This window comes from Mustela erminea, chromosome X (genome assembly GCF_009829155.1).
Source record: "Mustela erminea isolate mMusErm1 chromosome X, mMusErm1.Pri, whole genome shotgun sequence".
Classification (NCBI taxonomy): domain Eukaryota; kingdom Metazoa; phylum Chordata; class Mammalia; order Carnivora; family Mustelidae; genus Mustela; species Mustela erminea.
Genome location: NC_045635.1, coordinates 129348361 through 129364841, shown reverse-complemented (window position 1 = coordinate 129364841; position 16481 = coordinate 129348361). Strand labels below are relative to the sequence as shown.

At 44.1% G+C, this 16481-nt stretch overlaps 1 protein-coding gene across 1 annotated transcript; it reads left to right on the top strand.

The window, feature by feature from the left end:
* Positions 1-1460: 1460 nt before the first annotated feature.
* Positions 1461-9763, top strand: SMIM9 (small integral membrane protein 9). The gene is made up of 4 exons (XM_032331537.1): positions 1461-1570; positions 3892-4124; positions 5283-5412; positions 9658-9763. Exons 2-4 carry the CDS (start codon positions 3983-3985, stop codon positions 9683-9685), a joined length of 300 nt encoding a protein of 99 aa, XP_032187428.1. The 5' UTR covers positions 1461-1570; positions 3892-3982; the 3' UTR covers positions 9686-9763.
* The last annotated feature ends 6718 nt before the right edge of the window (positions 9764-16481 follow it).

Here is a 16481-nt window from a genome sequence, read left to right as displayed (position 1 = left end):
CCCAGGACCCTGGGATCATGACCCAAGCTGAAGGCAGAAGTTTAACCCACTGAGCCACCCAGGCACCCCAAGTGGCTCATTTTAATTGCTGTATGCTCTTCCATTATATAGTATATATCACAATTTATCCACTGTTTTTCTGATAGAATTCTAATATATCATTTATGCTGGTTCTTCTATGGAGGTGATCATCTTTTCTTAAAAATTAACTTGTAAGATGGGGTACCTCAGTGGCTCAGTCGGTTGAACATCCAGCTCTTGGTTTCAGCTCAGGACATGGTCTCAGGGGTCATGGGATTAAGCCCCAGGTTGGGTTCTGCCCTCAGTAGGGAGTCTGCTTGAGGATTGCCCCTCCCCCCACTCATTCACCCACATGCTCACTCTCTCTGTCTCTGTCTTTCTCTATAATAAATAAATATATACTAAAAAACATTAACTCGTGGGGCACCTGAGTGGCTCAGTTGTTAAGCATCTGTCTTCAGCTCAGGTGATGATCCCAGGGTGCTGGGATGGAGCCCCACATCGGGCTCTCCGCTCAGTGGGGAACCTGCTTCCTCCTTTCTCTCTGCCCTGCCCGCTCATGCTCTTTCTCTCTGAAAATAAATAAATAAAATATTTTAAAAACAAAACAAAACAAAAAAGCATTAACTTATAACCGTTCTCTGTGTGTTGAAGATCTTAACCTATTTGTCATATATGCTATGAAATGTATTACCTAATTTGTCATTCATCAGTTATATTTCCTTATAATATTTTGTTTTATGAAAGCTTTACATTTTTTATGCAATAAATTTATCATCAGTACTTTCTATTTATTTATTTATTTATTTATTTATTTATTTATTTGACAGACAGAGATCACAAGTAGGCAGAGAGGCAGAGAGATAGGGGGAAGCAGGCTCCCCAATGAGTAGAAAGCCCGATGCGGGGCTCAATCCCAAGACCCTGGGATCATGACCTGAGCCGAAGGCAGAGGTTTTAACCCACTGAGCCACCCAGGCGCCCCATCATCATTATTTTCAATTATGGTTTGGGGTTTTATGACATGCTTAAAGTAACTTTTTCCACACCAAGATTATAAAAACATTCACCCATATTTTATTCCAATATGTATATGGTTTGATTTTTGTTTAGTCCTTGATCTATCTAGAAGTTATTGGTTTTCGTGTGTGGGGCCTTTCCTTCCATGCATCCAAATGAATAGTCCATCATCATATTAAGCCATCTCTCTTTTCCCCACTAATATGAAATGTCATTTTGATCATTCAAGTCATGTGTACAGTAGACACCACGGGGCAAATAAAATACCTGATAATTCTTTGAGCCTAAAAGGAAACACAGGTGTTTGTACATAGGCAGAAAAAGATGCTCTGTGTTTAGCTGTCAGAGAGAGGTAGGGGGAGGGTCGTATGCATAGATGATGTCATAAGGAGTGGTGGAGTTCTAGTTGGAATTTTAGAGACTTTAGGGGGAGACTCTGACCAGTGTCTTCCACAGACCACGGCACTCTGAAGACTGAAGCCTAATTCATTGACTTTTTTGGTTCCCTTGTCCCTAAGTCAATTTTCAGGTAAGCAGCTTCCCACCTGACATGGGTCTCTTTAAGTCCTGTCAAACAGTAGATGAATGTATTAGTTATAAATGTCTTAAGTAATAGAAAGTCCAAATTAGGGGGCACCTTGGTGGCTCAGTTGGTGAAGCATTTGCCTTCAGCTAAGGTCATGATCCTGGAGTCCCGGGTTCGAGCCCCAGGATCGAGCCCCGTGTCCAGCTGCCTGCTTAGCGGAGAGTCTGCTTCTCCCTCTGCCTCTCACCCTGCTTGTTCTCTCTCTGTCTCTCAAATAAATAAATAAAATCCTTAAAAATAGAGAGTCCAAATTAGAATGGCTCAAATAGGGGTTATTTTTCTCATACGAAGCAGCCTAGAGGTGGGCAGATGGAGGTGTTTGTTTAGTGACTTGAAACTGTCAGAGTCAAAATAGATGTCATTTTCTTGGCCTTTCCTTCATGTACATTGCCTCGTGGTCACAGATGGCTGCTCCAACTTCAGGTAATCCTTAAACAATGTTCATGGAGCACAAAGAGAAAATGGTTGCACCATCTCTTCTATCAAGATGGCAAAAAGTCTTCCCAGATGCTACCCAACAGATTTCTGTTAGTCTTCATTGTCCAGAACTATGTTTTTATCTTTTCTTCTATTTTATTTTATTTTTTATCGTGTTATGTTAGTCACCATAGAGTACATCATGAGTTTTTGATGCAGTGTTCCAAGACTCATTGTTTAAGTATAATACCCAGTGCTCCATGCCATCCATGCCCTCCCTAATACCCACCACCGGGTTCTCCCAAACCCCAACCCCTCCCCTGCAAAACCCTCAGTTTGTTTCTCAGAGTCCACAGTGTCTCATGGTTCATCTCCCCCTCTGAGTTCCCCCAACTCACTTCTCTCCATCTCCCCATGTCCTCCGTGTTATTCCTTGTTCTCCACAAGTAAGCAAAACCATATGATAATTGACTCTCTCTGCTTGACTTATTTCACTCAGCATAATCTCCTCCAGTCCCGTCCATGTTGATACAAAAGTTGGGTATTCATCTTTTCTGATGGAGGCATCATACTCCATAGTGTATATGGATCACATCTTCCTTATCCATTCGTCCGTTGAAGGGCATCTTGGTTCTTTCCAGTTTGGCGACTGTGGCCATTGCTGCTATGAACGTTGGGGTACAGATGGCCCTTCTTTTCACTACATCTGTGTCTTTGGGGTAAATACCCAGTAAATACCCAGTAGTGCAATTGCAGGGTTATAGGGAAGCTCTATTTGTAATTTCTTAAGGAATCTCCACACTGTTTCCCAAAGTGGCTGCACCAACTTGCATTCCCACCAGCAGTGTAGGAGGGTTCCCCTTTCTCCGCATCCTCTTCAACACTTGTTGTTTCCTGCCTTCTTAATTTTGGCCACTCTAACTAGTGTAAGGTGGTATCTCAGTGTGGTTTTGATATTAATCTCCCTGATGGTTAATGATATTGAGCATTTTTTCATGTTGGTTAGCCATTTGTATGTCTTCTTTGGAGAAGTGTCTGATCATGTCTTCTGCCCATTTTTGATGTTATTGTTTGTTTTTTGGGGTTGAGTTTGAGGAGTTCTTTACAGATCTTGGATATCAGCCCTTAGTAGTGTCATTTATAAATGTCTTCTCCCATTCTGTGGGTTGCCTCTTTGTTTTGTTGACTATTTCCTTTGCTGTGCAGAAGCTTTTGATCTTGATGAAGTCGCAAAAGTTCATTTTCGCTTTTGTTTCCTTTGCCATTGGAGACGTGTCTTGAAAGAAGTTGTTGTGGCCGATGTCAAAGAGGTTGCTGCCTGTGCTCTCCCTTAGGATTTTGATGGCTTCCTGTCTCATGTTGAGGTCTTTCATCCATTTAGAGTTCATCTTTGTGTGTGGTGTAGTAGAATGGTCCAGTTGCATTCTTCTGTATATAGCTGTCCAGTTTCTCAGCACCGTCTATTGGAGAGACTGTCTTTTTTTCCCATTGGGTAGTCATTCCTGAATGTCAAAGATTGGTTGACCATAGAATTAAGGCTCCATATCTGGGCTCTCTATTCTGTTCCATTGGTCTATGTGTCTGTTTTTGTGCCAGTCCATGCTGTCTTGGTGATCCCAAGCTTGAAATCAGGCAACATGATGCCCCCATAAGTGTCCAACTCTTAATATCAGCTCAGGTCATGATCTGAGGGTCATGAGACAGAGCCTCACGTTGGGCTCTGCACTCACTGTGGAGTCTGCTTGAGATCTCTCTCTCTCTCTTTTTCCCTCTCTCTTTGCCCCTCCCCTGCTGCTCACTCTCTCTAAAAAACAAAAACAAAACCCCACCATTTTCTAACTTTTCAGACAAAGCTGCTTTGGAAAGAGCCAAGGAAAAGGACATCTCCCTTTGGCTGGATGAGCTAGGAGTACAGCTGAGTGGCTCTACAGAGAATTCATGGAGCCCTGGAAGGTGCTGAACATTGTGTTTCTGCTGAGTTCCTTGAGCTGCGTATTGGTGGAGACCACTGCTTCCTCGACACCACTTTCATCTGCTATTGGGATGCAAGACAAAGCAGGGTCAAAACCACGCTCAAGAGGTTTGTTTGCTGTTAGGATCAATGTTCCTATTATCTTTGTCAGACATAAGACTCAGGTCTCAGGTCAGGAAAAGCTGATTTTGTATTGGTGAAAAATTAGTGTTCACAGGGGCTCCTGGGTTCCTCAGGCAGTTACATGGCTGACTCTTGATATTGGCTCAGGTCATGATCTCAGGGTCCTGGCATCAAGCCCCTCATTGGGCTCCATGCTTGGTGGGGAGTCTGCTTGGGATTCTCTCTCTCTGCCTCTACCCCTCCCTCCAGCTCATGCTGTCTCTCATTCTCTCTCAAATAAATCAATAAAATCTTTATTTTTAAAAGATGTTATTGATTTATTTGACAGGGTGAGAGAGCACAAGCAGGAGGAGGGGCCGAGGGAGAGGGAGAAGCAGGCTCTCCGCTGAGCAGGGAGCCCCACATGGGCTCCATCCCAGGACCCCGGAATTGTGACCTGAGCCAAAGGCAGATGCTTCACTGACTGAGCCCCCCAGGCATCCCAATAAATAAATCTTTTAAAACAGCCAAGAAAAGAAAAGATAAATAGAGTTCATAGTAAAGCAGACTATCCTGGTTTGGTCAATTTAGATCAATAAGCCCTAACCCAGCAACTGCTTCACAGAAGGATGTTGAGTAGGAGTTCACAGATGGCCAAACCCAGAGACACTGGTCTTCTGTGAGATATGACAAAGGCTCCCTGAGGACAAAGGGATAATTCCAGTTGTTTGGGAGGAGGGGTTTCGTACAAGGAGGCAAAGATGATATCCATCTGAGAGTACCTTTTTTAAATGCAAATCCCTTGAATGACTTAGAGGCATCACCACAAAGTAGTTAAGAGTATAGGCTCTGGGGGTGCCTGGGTGGCTTAGTCCGTTGGGCATCTGCCTTTGGCTTGTGTCATGATCCCAGGGTCCTGGGATCCAGTCCCACATCGGGCTCCCGGCTTGGCGGGAAGCCTGCTTCTCTCTCCCTCTGCTGCCCGCCCCCCAGCTTGTGCTCTCCCTCTCTGTGTCAGATAAATAAAGAAAGAAAGAATATGGGCTCTGGGCAACTATAAGAGCATGATATCTGGGAAAATGACTTGAACTTGGATCAGGTTCCATCACAGCCTTCTCAAGTACTTGATCTCTTCTCATTGGACATCCGTGCTTTTTTCTGCAGAACACCACAGGTTCTGGCTTAGCAACTTCAGAGATTACTTGTGGGATCGCATCAGGAGCTCTGTGCCTCCAGCTGCTGTTTTTGCTTTTCTTCCTGCCATAGCCGTCATGGGGGTCCTCTGCTGCCTCACGTAAGCTGCTGCGGGATGAGGAGAGGGAGGGAGAGGGGACCCTGAGGGAGAGACAGAACAATCAAGCTCCCCACCATCCTATACATCTAAGGGTAAGTTTTAAGGAATGTCATGGTTGTTTTATCCAGCCCACTCCATCCATTAGGAACAACTTACAGGTGACATTCAATAACCAGTGTTTCCAACTGATTTTTTTTTTTTTTTACTAACTTCATTTACTCCTAACTATCTTTCCCTTTGGTTTAGGAATTATACATGGAAAATATACAATTAACTATGTTTTCCAGGGCCAGAAATTCAAAATTTGTCACAATATTTATATAAATCATATGAAATCTAAGAGATCCTTGAAATAGTTAACAAAATAAAGATAAGTAGAAAAACCTTAATTTTATTAATCCAATCAGAATTTACTGAGAGATGACTACTTGCCTGTCTCTGCCCTTGTTGCTAGTGAGACAGAGGAATGAGACAACAGAAGAACTGTCTGGTGGGTCAGTGTTAGGGTGGGAGACAGAGTCTAAGTGGGGAACCCATGGAAGTATGCTCAAGGGTTGTTAGAACTGCACAGCCTAATAAAGTGACTGAGGGCAAAGATCAGCTAAGGGTGTGGCATCCCCACCTAAGACTCCTGATAATCTCAGATGATCATGGGACCAAGAACCTCATCTAGGAAACAACCTTGGGTATGGTTGCTGACCCACAGAACCGGTCAGAGCCAAACAGATGTCAGGTGACTTTTTGAGAGAAGCTTCTTACCTAAGAAACCACGAGCCAGAATTAAATGAGTCTTAAAACAAGACTTCGACCTCTGGTCTTCCATGAGAAGGATATAGGCCTCGAAGTTTCCTAGGATGGCATCTTCCAGGCCCAGAGAATAATGGCTGGGAAGAACCTCCCAGAAGGTGGGCAGCAGGCCACAGAGCTTCTCCTACAAAGCGGCTCGGGCCTAATCAGTATGTGTGCCCAGCAGGGCTACAGAAGCACTTACAGAGCAAACGGCTGCTGTGTGTCTCCCATATTCCTTTCTCCAAATGGGACTGTTCATGGCAGGTATACTCCTCCTGCTCTGTCCTTGTACTGGGTGTGTGGAGAGCCGCAGATAACTTGTTTTACTTAATACATTACTCAGACCAAGAGCAGCTGCACCCAGATTGGAGAGAAGCAAGCCTCACCCAGGTACTCTGGACTTTGAGCTGGGTACAGTGATAAATAGGATTTTAGTCTCGTGATAAAGTCGTGCCATGAGTCCATGGTTGTGAGACGGGAGTGCTGTATTCAGGGTACTGTCAGGGGCCAACACCTGGGGAGCATAGTGACAGGAAGGGAAAGGTCACACTGTTTTGCAAGCCCAGCAAAGCCTTGGTTGACCCCATCAGAGCTGTCCCCGTTAGCCTGAAAAGGGTGTAAAAAAAAAAAATTTTTTTTTTGAGAGCGAGCACACGAGAACAGGGGAGGGCAGGGCAGCAGGAGAGGGAGAGCAAGAGAAACTCAAGCGGGCTCCACACCCAGCATGGAGCCCGATGCGGGGGCTCCATCCCAGGACCCTGAGCTCACGACCTGAGCCGAAATCGAGAATCGGACACTTCGCCGACTGAGCCCCCCAGGTGCCCCTGAAATGGCTGCCACTTGATAGAGGCTGGGTGTGGACGACACTCCCAGCAGCCAGAGAAATCAGGCTGCTCTCAAGGGGGAGCCTGAGCAGTGAGTGTCCGTGTACCCTACAGGGTGGCTGTACCCCACACAGGGCAGGAAAAATGAAGCAGGTATCAGAGAAAGGCCACATTGCCCAATGAGAGAAGGCGGGACACAAGTGGAGAGCTATCTGATTCTGAATCTCTCCTTGCTGTGACTCAAACTCCCGCCTCAGAAGCCTCAGGAGGACTTCGGGGGAGATAAAACCCACAACATGCCCAAGGAAAGACTTCCTTCTTTGAAGTCGATGCCTCAACCTGGGGAGAAGAGCCATGAAAGCCCTTGCTGGGGACAAGCAAGCTAGGTGGGGAAAGAAACACCAGTGAAGACAGTGAGGGCAAGAGGAAAGGCACGATGGAGTAAAATGAAAGAAGACAGGGATGAAAAAATACAAAAGGAGATAGGGAAGACAGGATTTAGAAAGCCAACACCATTAAATAGACAATTTATTTAAAAACCTTATTTAGTTATTAAAAATACCTTTGGGAAAGTGGTATTAAAGGGAAAACTGATAGATGCAGGGGGCACGAAATAACCACTTTGTAGAAGAGACTGAAATCGCACAACAGGAAAAGAACACTTGGAGGTATAATTTTTAAGTGTTACAGTAATAAAGGCGGGTCTGAGTCTATAGTCATAAAGGGCACATAAAGTCCCAGGAAAAATTGGCACTTGATACTGGGCACATAGCAGACTCTCAATAATACTGGACTTTTTAAACGATTTTATTTTTAAGTAATCTGTACCCCCAATGTGGGGTTTAAAGTCACAACCCCGAGATCAGGAGTTGCATGTCCCACCAACTGAGCCAGGCTGGTGCCCCAATAATACTGATTCAAAAACACATTTCAGTGGGGTGCCTGGGTGGTTCAGTTGTGAAGCGTCTGCCTTTGGCTCAGGTCATGATCTCGAGGTCCTGAGATCAAGTCCCGAATCCGGCTCCCTGCTCAGCCTCTGCCACTGTCCCTCCCCACTACTCATGCTCTCTCTGTCTCAAATAAAGAGAATCATTAAAAAAAATACATTTCACTGTATTGACTGGGAAGAGTTTCTCTGTGCCTCTTACCCTCTATCCGGGCTGATACAGCACTCGCTGCTTTGTTGCCTGAGGAAATCAACATGGAAGCCTTCTTTATCTCCCAGAGTGCTGGTGGCGATCAGGGACGCTGACTGCAGCTAACAAGTATGCAAAGAAACGTGTATGAGGAGTTTTTAGTATGGTTTATAATATTGAAAAAATACATAAAACTTATTCGGTCACTGGCTAGTTAACGAAAGCACCGAATGTTCATACAATGAGTACTATATGGTCACCAAAAAGTTGTTGTAGAGGATAATTCCATGGAATCCTGTTCATGAAATACTGAGTGCGAAAATGCAGATTATAAGAGAGGATATACAACTGAAACTAATTTGTTACTAGAAACTAGAGTCACCTGGGTAGCTCAGTCCGCTAAGCATCAGACTGTTGATGTCAGTCTGGGTCTGCATCTCTGAGGAGTGAGCGCAAGCCCCGTCTCCACTAGCATGGAGCCTACTTAAAAACAAACAAAAAAACTAATTAAAAAAAAACTACATGTAGGGGTGCCTGGGTGGCTCAGTGGGTTAAAGCCTCCACCTTCAGCTCCGGTCATGATCCCAGGGTCCTGGGATCGAGCCCGGCATTGGGCTCTCTACTCAGCAGGGAGCCTGCTTCCTCCTCTCTCTCTGCCTGCCTCTCTGCCTACCTGTGATCTCTGTCTGTCAAATAAATAAATAAAATCTTTTTAAAAAACTATATGTACAGGCTAAAAAGCTTTTAAGGATCTAACCAAAATATTATACATTGGTTATCTCCTTGTGGTGGTAAATGGGTGGTTCTAATTATTATTACTATTGTCATTATTGATTTTCATCTAACTGTGCTTCCCAATCTTTTCAGAACAAACTGTGTTGTTTGGTTATTAAGTTTTTAAGCAAATACTTGATTTTCCTAAAAGATGTGTTTATTTGAGAGAGAGTGCAAGTGGAGGGGCAGAGGGAAAGGGAGAGAGAAAATGTTCAAGCAGACTCTGAGCATGGGGCCCAATGTGGGGGTCAATCCCACAACCCATGAGATCGTGACCTGAGCCAAAACCAAGAGTCAGACACTTAACTGACTGAGCCACCCAGGTGTCCCCAAAAGATACTGTAAAAACAAAAGAAGAGGGGCACCTGGGTGGCTTAGCCAATGGACCATGTGACCCTTGATCTTGGGGTCATGAGTTCAAGTCCCATGTTGGGTGTATAGATTGCTTAAAATAAATTTTAAAATATTAATCACTCAATAAAAACAAAAGAAGAAAAGCTACCTAACCATAGTTCTACATCTACCTCCAATCCCAACTATACAATGCTAGAAACATTCATACTCTTATTTTCTCAAGTCATCAAAGCATTTTGTCTGAATGAAATCACATGGTTCATATTAAAAGGAGATGTTGTCTAAAATCGTATGTTGGAAAAGGGAACTACAAAGTACCTCGATGCAATCCAGACCACTTAGTTCATCGATTTTGCTTCTTTTCCCAGTATTCTCGTAGGTGACCCAGGCCAGTGAAGTTCCGGAAGATTCAGCTGGGCAGAATACGCTATTTGCTTACAATGAGGAAGTACCCATGAATTAAAATTAAATGATCTTCCATGTTAAACTATCTTTGCCTTTATTTTCACCTTTAAAACATGTAGTCAAAAAATGGGAATAGCCTTATTACTGTTTTGATTATAAGAGTATTATGTATTTATTACAAGAAAATTTTCACAAAATACTGAAAGAACAAAAAGTACCTGTAATCCTAGTACACAAAAATAAACATTGCTTTGTTTAAGATTTTATTTGTCAGGGAGAGAGAGCACAAGCAGGGGAGCAGTAGGCAGAGGGAGCAGCAGGCTCCCCATGGAGCAAGTTGAGAATATAGGGGAGCAGGGACAGGGGCTGGAGGCCAGTCGGGTGACAACTTCGCTTGAACCCGGCGGGGAGCAGCCGATTCTGGAGTCATTGTGACGGGAGAGCCTGGCAGGATCTGAGTCTAAGTTGGATGAGTGTGGGGGAGAGTAAGACTTCAAGGATGCCTCACAGGCCTGTGGCCCGAGCCAGTGAAGGGAGGGAGTCGTCATTTACTGAGCTGAGGCAAACTACTGGAAGGTAGGAATTTGCTACATGGAAAATGCAAAGAGAAGGAAAGACCAAAATGCTATTCTGATTGATGCTCAGACGAGCTCCAGGGAGCTGCGGGCCGGCGGCCGCACCGCAGGCCAGAGGGGAACTTGGGTAAGACCAACAGGCTGCTGAGAGCATGATCGGACCCAAAGACCATGGGCTGCCCTAGAGGCCAATGGGGAACAAGTGGACCAAGTGAACAAATCTGTAGTCCCCCTCCCCCCACCCCAGGGCAAACCCTGTCCCACCTTCTAACACCAGAGCCTTGCTTGTTTCTAAACTTTATAAAACCTCAGTCATATGTATGTGTTCTGTGGTTTTCTTTCTTTACTTGCTTTATGTTCTGAGATCCTCCCAGCTTGATACTTGGAAAGCGTTCTCCTTATTGAGACCATCAAGTGTACAAGGACATTTCTACTGTTTCCGGGTTGGTTGGTTGGTTTTCTCTTCTCCATGAAGCTTCTATAGGCTTTATTACCTGTCTCACGGTGCACGCGAACGACAGCTTCCCTACAGACTGTGCCCTGGGATTGACTTGCTGGGTCAAGGGGTAAGGGCACGCCCCACCCCAAGGTCAGTGCTGGCTTCCCTCAAGTGACTGCACAGATTTGCACTCCTCCCACCAGGAGGGAGGAACGCCCCAGTGTCCCGCCCACTTGAGAACCGGAAACGTCTTAGGTCTTTTCATTGCTTGCCAGTCTGGCCCATGAGAATTTACACCCTGTCGTTTTCTTTGTATTTCCCTGAAAATCCATGAGACCGAAGACCTTTTCATGTGGTTTTTTTTGGTCATTTGTCTTTCTCTTCTATGAAATTCCTATGAATGAATTTTGCCCACTTTTCTAATGTGTAGTTTTATTCATTCTTCTGTAGGAATTCTTTACATATTGTGTATACCATTGTTTTGAACACTATTGATGTGGAGAATACCTTCTTCCAGTTCGAGGATTGCATTTTCACTCTTGATAAGATGTATTTTGAAGAAGAGACATACTTACTTTAAAGTGGTCAAATTTGGCAATCACTTTTTTCTAAGAAATCCTTTTTTACCCCAGTGTCATAAAAGAAGTCTCCTACATTGCCTTCTAAAAGTTTTGTGCTTTTACCTTTCACTTTTAAGTCCTTACGCTATTCAAACTAAGTTTTATATGGTGTGAGGTAGAGTCCAATTGTATTTTATTTTATTTATTTTTTAAGGTTTTATTTACTTGACAGAGAGAGAGAGAGTGTAAGCAGCAGGAGCATCAGGCAGAGGCAGAGGGAGAAGCAGGCTCCTCGTTGAACATAGAGCTCCACGCAGGGCTTGATCCCAGGACCCCGGGATCATGACTTGAGCTGAAGACAGACGCTTAACCAACTGAGCCACCCAAGCAGCCCCAATTTCATTTTTTTAACATTGTGTGAAGCTATACTTTTCCATTCATGAACTTTGACCTGGAATTCTGTGCCTAAAGGCAGTTCTAGGAACTGAGAAAAACAGATAATTGCAATAAATTCCAAGAAGCAATAAATTCCAAGGAGCAAACTCAGATTCTGAGCAGTGAGCACCCTGAACTGGAATGGGCCACCCAGGAAAAGACTGTGTGACCATCCCTTCTCTGTGCCTGCTAGAGGCCAATGGGGAACAAGTGGGGTACTTTTCCACCCTGAGCTATGCCTCGATAACAACTTTAGCTAAATTTTGCTCAAGGGGTCACTCTCTCTGAAGGTCTTCTGAGAGCAGTAGTTTGGATAAAGTGTTTGCCTTCACTTCCAACCGGCCTCAGCTTCTATTTTGGTAAGATCCATTTCCAGTATGGCCAGTGCCACAGAATCCATAGGCTGGCTGAGTCTTCCAAACCATGACCATGACTTATCTCTATTTCTGAGCTCTTCTGTAGTGGATTCCAACAGAATGTTATAATTCTGTCTCCACAGTATATAGAGTCACATTTATTTCTAAGTATTTTATTGTTTTAGACATTACACTGAATGGTATCTTTGAAAAATAGTATTCTCTGAGTGTTGTTGGTATGTAGAAATATAATCAATTTCGGTATTTAAAAAGCTATCAGGGGGCGCCTGGGTGGCTCAGTGGGTTAAGCCGCTGCCTTCGGCTCAGGTCATGATCTCAGGGTCTTGGGATCGAGTCCCGCATCGGGCTCTCTGCTCAGCAGGGAGCCTGCTTCCTCCTCTCTCTCTCTCTGCCTGCCTCTCTACCTACTCGTGATCTCTGTCTGTCAAATAAATAAATAAAATCTTTAAAAATATATATATAAAAAACTATCAGGGGGCGCCTGGGTGGTTCAGTGGGTGAAGTGTCTGCCTTCGGCTCAGGTCATGATCCCAGGACCTGGGATCCAGCCCCGCATCATCGGGCTCTCTGCTCAGCGGGGAGTCTGCTTATCCCTCTGGGGTCTCCCTCTCTCTTTCTCTCTCTCAAGTAAATAAAATCTTTTTAAAAATAAAAAAATAAAAAAAGATTATATCAATAGACTTACACTTAGCACTTTTTGATTTTAATAAGTTATTGATAGATTTTTTAGTTTACAAAGATAATACAATATCTGCTGTTAGTGACAATTTTGTTTCTTCTTTTCCAATATTTGTACCTTTATAATAATTTTACTTTTACCTTACCTTATACAGGTGCTCACGCTCTCTCTCTCTCTTTCTGTCAAATAAATAAAATCTTTGAAAAAAATTAAATATTTTTCGGGTGCCTGGGTGGCTCAGTGGGTTAAGCCACTGCTTTCAGCTCAGGTCATGATCTCAGGGTCCTGGGATCGAGTCCCATATCGAGTTCTCTGCTCAGCAGGGAGCCTGCTTCCCTCTCTCTCTCTCTGCCTGCCTCTCTGTCTACTTGTGATCTCTCTCTGTAAAATAAATAAATAAAATCTTTTTTAAAAAATTAAATATTTTTCATCTATTGAGATAATAGGATTTTCCCATTAATATGTTAATGCAGTTAATTTGGATTAATGCATTTTCTTTTTCTTTTTTAACATTTTTTTTTATTTATTTACTTGAGAGAGAGAGAGCATAAGCAGGGGGAGCAACTCAGGGGCTGGGTCCCTGGACCCTGGGATTGTCACCTGAGCTGAAGGCACGTAATCCACTCAGCCACTCAGGATCCCCCAAATTTTCTTTTTTTAAAAAGATTCTATTTCTTTAGACAGAGAGAAGGGTGCGGGGCAGAAGGAGAAGGACTCTCTGGCTTGAGCCAAAATCAAGACTTGGACACCCAACCACTGAACCACCCAGGCTCTCCTGGGTTAATAAATTTTCTAACACTAAGCTAATCTTGAATTCAAATATCTGAAGGTTTTGGTCCAATTTGGTTATCTGTCGTTCTGCTGGATCTCACCCTTGGGTCCTTGTTTTTTTATTTTATGTAGTATTTTATTTTATTTATTTTATTTTACTGTGAGCTACAAGGGCTGAACTATGCTTATCAATTCTCAAGGAAGAATTTGTGTTGAGCCCTTTGTGGTAGACTCAGTTAGTCCTGCAGAAAATGGGTGAGTGCTTGCCAGGGGCTAAAGACCACAGGACTGGGCAGGGACTGAAAGGATGGCTTCATTTGGAGTGATGACAGTGTTCTGGAATGAGAGTGGTGATGGCCATACAACTCTGTGATTATGCTAAAAGTCATTGAATTGTTCACTTTTTAAAAAGATTTTATTTTTATTTATTTATTTGCGAGAGAGGGAAGAAGACCATGAGCAGGAGAGAGAGGCAGAGGGAGCGGGAGAGGGAGAAGCAGGCTCCCTGCTGAGCAAGGAGGCTGACTGGGGACTTGATCCCAGGACCATGGGATCATAACCCAAGCCCAAGGCAGACGCTTCACCAACTGAGCCACCCAGGCCTCCCTGAATTGTTCACTCTAAGTGGGTGAATTTTATCTTGTCTTGGGCCAGCCCTCAGAGGAGGCCTGCTTCATGGGGAATTGGGAAAAAGGAAGAATGGTTGGGCTCAGAAGAAGCAAGGCCATGTGTTCTGCGGTTTCTGTACCTAGACTGTAGTTCTGAATACATTTCTCTGCGCACAGAGGAAGGTCTGGAAACCTAATATTCCAAAGTGGGTAAGGCTGTTGTTCCCTCTGCGTATTGGGAAGGGGTGTAGGAGGGATTTTTCTGTACTTTATGTATTTGTGTATTTCTGATTTGTTTTCTTCTTAGCTCATTCATACTGCATTGTGTGAGTATGCCACGGTTGATGGGCATTTGAGTTGTTCACAGGCTTTTGCTATGAACAAAACCATTTTCATGAGCATTGTTGTCCACGTTTTTTGTTGTACATATTCAAGAATTTCTCTTTGATATATATATGTAGGAGTAGAATGGCTGGCTAGGAGGGTAGATGTGTGAACTCATATGGACTCACATTGTCTCTCACAGTTGATATTTTAAGTCTTTTTAAATTTTGATAACTGGGTGGGTATATAGTAGTATTTCATTGTGGTCTTGATTTGCATTTCCCTGGTCACTAATGAAGTTGAACATCTGTTCCTATGTTTATTTCTCCATATTTGAGAGATTTAGTCATGTTTTTTACCCATTTCTCTACTGGACTTTTAAAATTTAGTAATTTATAATCCTTTGTATATTTATAACAGGAATCCTTTGTCATTTGTTTATGTTCAGAATATTTTCTCCCAACGCACGTGTGGTTTTTTTTGTTTTTGACTTTGTCTTTTGGTAAGTAAGATTTCCTAATGTTAACAAAGCCAACTTTATCAATATTCCATATACTCAGTGGTTTTCCTGCATTGCTTTGTAAAGAAAACTTTTTCTTTTTTTAAAAAAGATTTTATTTATTTGATAGAGAGACACCTAGAGAGGGAACAGAAGCAGGGGGAGTGGAAGAGGGGGACGCAGGCTCCCTGCTCAGCAAGGAGCCCCATGTGGGGCTCGATCCCAGGACCCTGGGATCATGACCTGAGCTGAAGGCAGAGGCTTAAGGACTGAGCCACCCAGGTGCCCCAAGGAATCTTTTTCTATCCCCCAAAGTAAAAGTGGTGCATAAACAATGACTTTTGGAACACTGAAAAAAAAAGTTGTTTGCTGGTGTTTTCTTTCAAGAGCTTTTTGACATTTAAGTTCTTAATCCATCTGGAATAGATGGGGTTTGTTTTTTGTTTTTTGTTTTTTTTGTTTTGTTTTGTTTTTTTGCATATGGCAGGGAAAAGTTTCGTATTTTATGTCTTTCAAAATAAGCAAGCATTTTCCAGCTTCACTTAATGAAAGTCTTTGTGGAGTCACCTACCTTCCTGGCTGTATCACGTAGCAGTTCTGCACCTGTACGGTGTGCTTCTGTGTTCTGTACTCTGTTCTACTGCTCACTTAACGCGTCTCTGTGCCGGGGTCGCTTCTTTCCTTTTCTGCTGTGTCTCTGTCTCTCTCAGCTTTCTACGATGCCTTCGGGCTCATGGTGGGGGAGGGCGCCATCAATCATGGGATCTCAGCCTTTTCTCGGAGAAAAACAGGGTGATGCGGCTCTAACTCTTGCCCTCGGACTTTTTCCTTTTGGCTATGAGTTGCTGGAAGGTGCAAAGATTATCTGTGGAGGAACAAAGTGCTGATAACACTGTGAGGTTCCTAGCTCGTGGTAGAGGAGGCCAGGTTTTCATCAGATGTGTGCGTGCGGACAGCTGGAGCCCTGTAAGCGCAGGAAGGGTTTGTTTTGTTCTGAAACCAACTAACCCTAAGCCTAACCCTAACCTTTCCCTCAACCCTTCCTGCTCTACCGCCTGGACTCCTGCTCTACCACCACCAAGGCATTACGGTGCTAAGGCATGTAGGTTCCCTTGGCTTCCCCTGTTCCCTTAAAATTTTTGTGGCATTAGCAGTAGGAGATGTGGCCCGAGACAAGGAGAAAGAGCTTGCCGTTGGGAGCAATCAGGCCTTTCATCATCACTGACTCGCTGACAGCAACGTAAATCACAGGGTACCTGCAGCCCAAAGAGCCTTAGAGGCATTTTCGCAACGTTCGGGGCCCGCAGAGATGTCTGGGTAAAGCCTGCGGTTGAAGAGACATCTCACTGGGGCCTCACGCAGTAGGCCTCGAGTATGGGCAGAGCTGGGGAACCCTCCGCGGTGCAAGCGCGCTTTTCTTTACACCCCTGAACCCTTCTGGGTCAGCCTCAGGGTCAGGGCGGGGCCGAGGGGCGGGGCCGAGGGGCGGGGCGAGGGCGGTGCTCCGCCTCCTCCCCGCC

What these genes read in the sequence shown, in the direction of transcription:
- SMIM9 (XM_032331537.1), top strand. Translation starts at nt 3,983, where the DNA reads ATGGAGCCCTGGAAGGTGCTGAACATTGTGTTTCTGCTGAGTTCCTTG. An exon ending in GTCAAAACCACGCTCAAGAG is followed by an intron (nt 4,125 to 5,282) that starts GTTTGTTTGCTG and finishes TTTTTTCTGCAG; the next exon opens with AACACCACAGGTTCTGGCTT. An exon ending in GGGGTCCTCTGCTGCCTCAC is followed by an intron (nt 5,413 to 9,657) that starts GTAAGCTGCTGC and finishes TTCTTTTCCCAG; the next exon opens with TATTCTCGTAGGTGACCCAG.